The sequence below is a fragment of the Apium graveolens genome, unplaced genomic scaffold, assembly GCF_009905375.1.
Source record: "Apium graveolens cultivar Ventura unplaced genomic scaffold, ASM990537v1 ctg3792, whole genome shotgun sequence".
Classification (NCBI taxonomy): Eukaryota; Viridiplantae; Streptophyta; class Magnoliopsida; order Apiales; family Apiaceae; genus Apium; species Apium graveolens.
Genome location: NW_027418265.1, coordinates 106,991 through 115,384, shown reverse-complemented (window position 1 = coordinate 115,384; position 8,394 = coordinate 106,991). Strand labels below are relative to the sequence as shown.

The window sequence follows — 8,394 nt, the reverse complement described above, 5'->3', positions numbered from 1 at the left end:
TATATCCGAGGCACATCAAATTATCTAATCTATATATATATATATAGTTACTCAAATGAGATGCCTAATTATATTGAGATATGAGATCTAATCTCAGTCCTTTATTTTAATTTTTTTATAATTTTTTTTAATCCTTACCACACAATTATTGCTCCAATCCAACAGTTTTTTATCCCTCCCTCTCATCGACACCACACCAACCCGTGCACTCTCTCTCCACCTCCACCTCCACCACCACCACCACCTGACGCCGCTGCCGCTCCATCACTCATCGCCGGACTTTTATATCTCTCTCCTTCCCCCTCCTCTCTCTCTCCATCTTCATACTTTCAAGGAATGAAAAAGAAGCAAAAAGTGCACTAAAAAAACTCAAAAGAAACTTAGGAAATGTGCTGCATTAGTAGCTCTTTTACCATGATGATTAATAGACAAAATCTAAGAAATGCGGACAAGACCACAAGTGTTGAACAAAAACAAGCACATCTCTATTAACATTTCATTCATGTCTCAATAGGTTGAACAAAGTTTACGATAAGCACCAAGACAGAAATTTTCCAACAACAAGGATAAAACAAAAATTATAAGGATACCAGAAATGAAGGTGGTCCTAATCGGTCCAAAGGCAAGACAAGAGGATGGAGGAGTGATCCAGGAGAATGGTGAGTGGATGATGTGGAGAATGTAGCTGACATGGACTTCTGATCAGTAAATACTAAATACTTTATTAATATTTGACGAAATATTTTTTTTAAGTTGGTCGTTTTGAAAATTTTGATTGATGAGTACAGTATACTTTAGCTCAATTGCGTTTACCAAGTGAAAATTCTTAACCGTAAAAATATAAAAAGTTTACATGCATTTGGGTGAGTTATCCATCAAAAAGCCCTCCAATGTATAAAATTACTTGAGTTCAAATTTTACTTGTAATTTTACTATTTTTTAACATTCTACATCTTCAGTTCTTCTGTATTTTAAGTATCCAATACAAACATTTTTTTACATCCATTCAATTATATAAACATGGGCAAGTTAGCTCAGCTAGGCTGTACTCAGCATCCTTCACAGTTCCCGAATTGATCATTGTCTCTATTGTATCAAACTACACAGGGACGGATTTTAGGGGGGAATGGGGTGGCCATGGTCCCCTCAAAACCTCCCCACGAGCTTACATTGTTCCAATTATATATATATATATATAGGGTCTTACTCAAATGAGAACTCATTTTAAAATGAGATATGAGATCTAATTTACACCACACAAAATTTAAAACTACTTTTAATCTACACCACTCATTTTAAATCTCAACATCATCTTCACCAACTATCACCTCCCCCATCTTCTTTCTAAACCAGCCAACCACCGCCGCCTCCAATCGTCGGACATCACCATTTCCGGCAATTACTACCTCCGGCGACCTCCAGAAAATCACCACTGTCAAACATATAATCACCGCTGTCAAAATAAGAGATCACCGTCGGAAACATAAAAATCACCCCTCCGGGCACCTGTAAACAACAAATCAACATCGGAGAAAAAAAATCATCACAACTGGTCACCACTTTTATCCACCAGATCCGGCCACCAACTCCGTTCATCGACTATGATCACCAATATCATCACAAAAATTACTAGATCTAATTATCACCTCCTTTTATATTTCATCATCTCTAACTATCACCTCTTCCATATCTTCTTTCTGCTTACCACTACCTCCAACCACCATTTTCGGCCACCAACGTCGCCGACCGCCACCGCCACCACCACCACCGGCAGCCACCGGAAAATCACCATCGTCAAATACAAAATCACCACTGTCAAATCAAAAATCACCTCCGGAAAATAAAAAATCACCACCTAAAAATTGAAAAATCAAATCCAGAATATAAAAAATCGCCTTCGACAACCTAAAATTACCACATCTGACAACTATTTATGTCCACCAGATCCGGCTACCAGCTCCTTTCATAAACTCCGACCACCATATTTAAATTTAAATCACCAACGAATAAACTATAAGCACCAAAATCGAATCACACAACCGAAAAATCATTAGACGACCTCAATCATTCCCAACAATCATCATAAACTCTAATTAACTAATTAAAACTACAGAGATGTTGCATAACACAAAAACAAAAGTTGTGATAAATTAAATATGTACAGGTTGAACGAATTTTTTACAATGGGGGTATAGAGGATGCCATGTAAATCTCCGTCATCAGTGATTTTGAAACTGAAGTGGTTGTTAAGGATTGAGATTCCGGCATCGACGGTGAATGTTCCGGTGGGAAAGAAAACAAGCAGTGTAGAGAGTTGATGAGTTGGAGTTTAAAAAGAGGTATGTGATGTGTATTGTAAAAGATGTAGAGGAGGTCAGGCGGCAATGGTGGATGGTGGTGGCGGAGGTGAAAAGAAATGGTGGAAGTTTGATGAGGCGGCTGCGACGGCGGGTGGCGGAGGGTGGGGGCGGTGGAGAGAGGAGAGTGTAGAAGGTGGATATATTATGTATGTATATAAGTGTGTGTGAATGATTTGTGGCAGGTGAGAGGTGAGAGAAACGGAGGAGATGAAATTGGCAGGAAGGAAGAAGGGATAAGAAATGTGTGGTTTAGATTATAAAAAATTAATAAAAATTAAGGGCCGAGATTAGATCTCATATCTCACCAAAATAGAGGTTCTCATTTGAGCAATTCCCTATATATATATATATAGGGAGTTGGTCAAATGAGAAACGTGAGATATGAGAACTATCTCAGCCCTCTATTTTAAATTTTTTATAAATTTCTTTTAATCCCCACCACACAATTATTGTTCCAACCCAAAAATTTCTTTATCAGTCCCTCTCATCAACACAACCCCAACCTTTGCTCTCTCTCTCTCTCCACCTCCTCCACCCGATGCCGTCGCCGCTCCATCACTCATTTTCGGACTTTCATCTCTCTCTCTCACCTTCCCCCTCCCCCCTCTCTCTCTCTCCATCTTCATCCCCTACCTCCAGCTCCATCCTCATCGCCGCCGACGTCTTTCACTTAAAAATTAACGACTACAAAGATATACATAGCCTCCGATTTATATTTTTGATCACAAAAATTCCACTAGCCTTTTATCATGTACGGATATAATTTATCACAAAATTGCATTTTCTTTGTTGTGTATTAGTCATTTTAATTTAATTGTGGTGATTTTGGCTTGTATTTGGTGATTCTTATGTAATTGGTGGTTTGTATATATGCTCGTGGTAGTGATATTGTGAAAATTTTTTTTTTAAATGTGGTGTTCTTTAATTAAATTTGGTGGTTTTGGTAATGATATTGGTAATTGGAGTTAATGATGGAGTTAGTGGCCGGATCTGGTGGGTAGAGGAAGTGATCAATTGTGGTGATTTTTTTCTCCGACGGTAATTTTCTGTTTACCGGTGGTCAGATAGAGTGATTTCTGCTATTATGATGGTGATTTCTTATTTTGGTGATTTTTCATTCTCTGGTCGTAAGTGATATTATATTTGACGGTGATGATTATTGGTGGTCGCCGGAAATGTTGGTCGCCTAAAATGGAGGTCGGCGGTGGTTGGAGGCGGCAGGTGGTGGAATTTGAAAGAATAGGGTGATAAAATATTTAAATATTAAAAAATTAATGTGTGGTAAAGTATTAAATAATATATAAGAATCAGTGGTTATGATTGAATCTCATATTTCACAATAAAACAGGTTCTCAGTGGAGTAAGATCCTATATATATAAGTATAAAATGTGTATATTAATAATACTTTTTTTAGTTTTTGAGTTATTTATAATTTAATTTAGGGACTACAAATGTTACTAACTATTGGAGTACAATGTTGCCAAGTTAATATGAAATTGAGTGAAAATAAAATATTAATATCCATGATGATTTGACAAGGTTAACAACTATTTTGGCAATCCATTGTTGGAGATGCTCCAAGATTTGTGAATTTATATGGGGATCATAAATTTATGGGAGGACGAAATACACTATCTAATCAATTTTTATACATAATTTGGAACATTGTAAGCTCATGAAGAGGTTTTGAGGGGACTATGGCCACCCATGCCCACCTTAAATCCGTCCATGTGTAACTTGATACAATAGAGAAAACAATCAATCGAGAAACTCTGAAGGATGCGGATTACAAATTAGCTGTAGCCTAGCTAACTTGCTCATGTTTGTATAATTGATTGAATGAATGTAAAATGTTGTATTGCATACTTAAAAAATAGAAGAGCGGAGGATGTAAAGTGTTGAAGAAACGCCGGTTGTGATATGTAGTTAACCAGTCAAATACAATAAAGTAAAATTTAAGTGCTTCTTGATGATAACTCACATAGTGACGAACTCATGCACGCACGATGCTTAACTGTAAAAAACTCTTTATGAACTTATGTAAACTTATTAGTTTTTTATACTAAGGAATTTTCACATGATAACTGGCATTGAGCTAAATCATTACCCCCTTTTTATATGACGCTTTAACTTTTACACACATTTCAATGTTTTTTAACTAGGCAGATAAAGTTTATTTGCACAATTTTCTTTCTGCGAATAAAAATAGATAAGTATTTTAATTCACAAAAACAATTTAAAAAATTATATTTCTAAATAAGCGGATTGAAATATGTGCAAAAATTAAAGCGTTATATAAAAAAATAGAGGTTGTATTACAACAAAATTTTGAGTAGAACTACCAACTAAAAAAAGTATTAACTGAAATGAATTAAGTAAAACTTTTACATTGGTTAAATCATTGGTGTCGCTAAAATCTTAACATAAAAATGACGTATTGAAATAGAGTTTAGCAATGAATTCATTACTCAATTTTGTTTCATCTTCAATTAGAGGTCAACAACTAATTTTATTGTTTTAATTATTTAGATATTAAATTAATTTAATTAAAAATTGAACATGCTCATTAATTTGTATGGTTATAAAAATATCATATTTTTAATTTAATTTTATTTAATCCAAGTTTAATACAAAAACTCCCGAATCGACTCCAAATCTAACTATGACTCCAACTCGGTCTGAAAATACCAAACAATAAGGCCTAGTCACAATGAACCAAGGCCTACATATATTATTGGGATTTTAGGTATTTCCCATTATTACATGTCTCACTTGAATTTTAGAGTGAACAAAAGAGCGAAAGCTCGAGTGTTCCACCAGTGGATGCCAAACCATTCTTGCAGTACTCCCAAGTGAACTGGTCTGTCCGGCTGGTTTCCTAATAATACATCCCCTGTAAACAACACAATTAAATGTTATTAGACATTTATACACACACTAAGGTGCCATAAATAGGTAATGTAAACTCTAATGAATGGTAGGAATTTCCAGATACATGATTCTTGATGAGTAAATAGACTCTGTGAATATAACACGTGCAAGGACGATTTTAGGTATTTCCGATTATTACATGTCTCACTTGAATTTAGGTATAGGTATAGCCTTGGCTTACCCTCTTATCCACCAAGGACGATAATCCATCGGATTACATGATAATTGATCCACCAGACTACAAGGTAAGTGATTCCAAGCATACAACTTTAAATTGGAGAATTACCTCCAAAGTTTCTCAATGAGGATAACCCATTGAATACAGAAACAAAGCTCTCAATTAGAATAACCCATTTAATAATTAAAAGCTATATCAATAAAAAATAATCTTAAAAGAGAACAAATATATACCAAAAAACTTATATATCAGCATTCAAACAACATTTTTCTATATCTACATCTACATCAACATCAAAAACTATCTACTTACAATTACATTCCTAACCTATCTAGCTCACTAAAGGCGCATTCCCCAAGCAATTCTCCCCAGATGGATATGCTGCGAAACCATAAATAGTATCAGCTGAAGCAAAGTTCGTAGCATCACGTACAACTTCCACAAAAGCTCTAGCTTTGTCAATGACTTCATAGATCTTGCCTTTGTGTTCTCTAGTCGCAGAGCAATATGAGTTAATAATCAGTCTAAAAGCAATACAACCGAATATTTAGCACAAAGCTGAAATTAAAAAGTTATCTCTAGCCGCTATTGCTTTAAAACTTTTACAGTTGAATAAATTCTCTCTCATAATTTGCTCAACAGCTCGGATAATGACTAAAGTAGGGTGTCCTGGACCTTGATTAGGAACCATTGCTCTCAGCTCAACTAAATCAATAATTCGAAATAGGGTAATTCAAAGAGCTTTCAAGATAAGAAAAAAATCACTGATTAAGGCTTGGTTGTAGCTGCTAGAGTGAGAAGAAGAGAATCTATCTAAAACAACTTTACCAAATTAGCCAGGGTCGTGTCACATCACAATATGTTTGTAGAGCCTTTCATCTCAATTACAAAAATATATAAATAATAGTGTAGCGAAGCAATATATGAAACTTACCTTATTATGAACACTAAAAAATCCGGTAATTTGGAATGTGGCTCCTGACAAAACAAATAATCAATAACACTTCTCGATAGTCCTGCTAGAGTAGAAAGGGGTATCACCAGTAGCCGATTCAGGAATTTATCAAACATACAATTTGTTGTGAAAAATCCCATCCGAACAAAAGTCATCCCAATGGATGCTTCCTGCTGTAGTAGCAGCTATAAGTAAGAAATTTGGTGACACTCTTGACCAGAAAAAATACACTTATAAGCTTAAATTTGGACAAAAAAAATGATTAGAGCAGCTCCTAATTTATTCTACATCATCTGGATTCAAAGAGATGCAAAAAAGAGTAACCGTGAGAAAGATGAATTAAATATGTACATATCCACACACATGAGATAAGAAATCAGACCAGCCAAGTATGAAATAATTTCTAACAGTAACCACCTACTCACCTCTTCCAGTATAATACGATCCCATTTCACGGAGTGTAAAGTAGATTTGCCGTTACAGGATCCATATTCAACTCCTTCCGACTTGTTGGTAGAAGAACCAGCTCCAAAAGTCTTATCCTTGTTGTAATGCTTCCCTTTCTTTGAAGACTCCTCCTTTCCTTCATCCACCGACTCAACACCCTTGCCTTTCTCTGATCTGTTTAGTTCAGGATTCTTACCCTTCTTCTGTTTCGACTGCTTATTAGTTCTAATAGCATTTAGACCGCCAAAATATTTCAGGTGAATAGATATCTTATGTTCATAAAATAATAACTTTCCACACCAAATGCACTTATGTTTAGCTGGCATAACATTTTTCCTCTACTCAGCTTCAACAATAGAATATGTAGTAATAACAAAATCATAATCTGAGAATTCATGAAGGGTTTTGCCTCTGTTGCCTCCATGACACACTAGCACCTTGTTGCTACCTCTTAAGTTAAATCGATCAATCTCATTTACCCATTAAATCACAACAACAAGAGGACATATCACAAGGGTAGCTTTAACTTCTGGAAACCCTGATCAAAATTTACAAGTATGTCTGCCATAATGGAATCCCCAAACAACAGGTATCTGAAGATCCCAATGGTAAAGTAGATTCCTGAGCAAAGTACTAGAGAAATTCGAACAACTGAGGTCATATCTGATGCTTCCCTAAGCGCCCCTCCAATAATATGAACTGAAATTAAAAACATTTTCATAAGTAATTTCCTCAGAAAATTAGTGTCATTTATAAGAGTACTTGTTTCTATTAGTTGCAACTAACCATTGAAGTGAAAAGTGAATGTAGTGACGGTGACTGGAGATGAAGCGAAGAGGTTAAAGAAGGAGGCTCGATTGTCCAACTGAGGTATGAGCTTTGGTGTATTTGTTTTGCCTTCTAAGAGTGCTGAGATTGCCATTCCTGAGCATATCCCCACAAACACCAATGCTAACAGAACTGATACTGCTGAACAAAACCTTAATGATTCTTTAAAACAAAAAACAAAGAACACGGATACAGGGATCACTAAACTGGAACATAGCTAATGTATGTACGAGAGAGGTCTACATTGATTATTTGTATTGACCTACTCGACGGAACAAAACTAGTGGTAGTGAAATGAATATTAGAGTAAACAAAAGAGCGAAAGCTCGAGTAAAACAAAACTTTATTAAAATAAAACTAGTACCCAATTTCTTTTAACACTAACAAAGCTCCAAAGACCTGTAAACAAAACTTTATTAAAATAAAAACATAAAATTTGAAAATAAATTCGAAATAAACTTACTTTTCTCACATAAATTGAGTAGACCCAACTTCTTTCAAGATTATTTAGCACCAATCGAGCTCGATTTAGGAATTAATCACGTTTAATTAAAGGTTAGTACAAATAGGGGTATAATTAGGTTTAGAGAGAGTGATTGAGAAGAGAGGCAGTGAGAGATGAGGGAGAAGAGAGACTGAGAGAAGAGAGATGAGACAGTGAGAGAGAGGAGAGAAAAGAGAAGAGAGAATGAGA

General features: G+C 35.4%; 1 protein-coding gene across 6 annotated transcripts; it reads right to left on the bottom strand.

Annotated features, from left to right (window-relative positions):
* Nucleotides 1-5,120: 5,120 nt before the first annotated feature.
* Nucleotides 5,121-8,032, bottom strand: LOC141701390 (uncharacterized). 6 transcript variants are annotated; one of them, XM_074505047.1, is made up of 5 exons: nt 7,659-8,026; nt 6,851-7,571; nt 6,405-6,610; nt 5,783-5,961; nt 5,121-5,254 (listed from the first exon to the last, which is right to left on the bottom strand). In XM_074505047.1, the coding sequence occupies exons 2-4, from the start codon at nt 7,196-7,198 to the stop codon at nt 5,802-5,804; spliced, it is 714 nt and encodes a 237-aa protein (XP_074361148.1). In that variant the 5' UTR covers nt 7,199-7,571; nt 7,659-8,026; the 3' UTR covers nt 5,121-5,254; nt 5,783-5,801. The 6 variants fall into 6 exon arrangements, with proteins under 6 accessions (XP_074361148.1, XP_074361147.1, XP_074361149.1 ...); XM_074505046.1 differs by having other exon boundaries at nt 5,798-5,961; XM_074505048.1 differs by lacking the exon at nt 5,121-5,254 and having other exon boundaries at nt 5,703-5,961; nt 7,659-7,862; nt 7,967-8,032.
* Between the last annotated feature and the right edge of the window lie 362 nt (nt 8,033-8,394).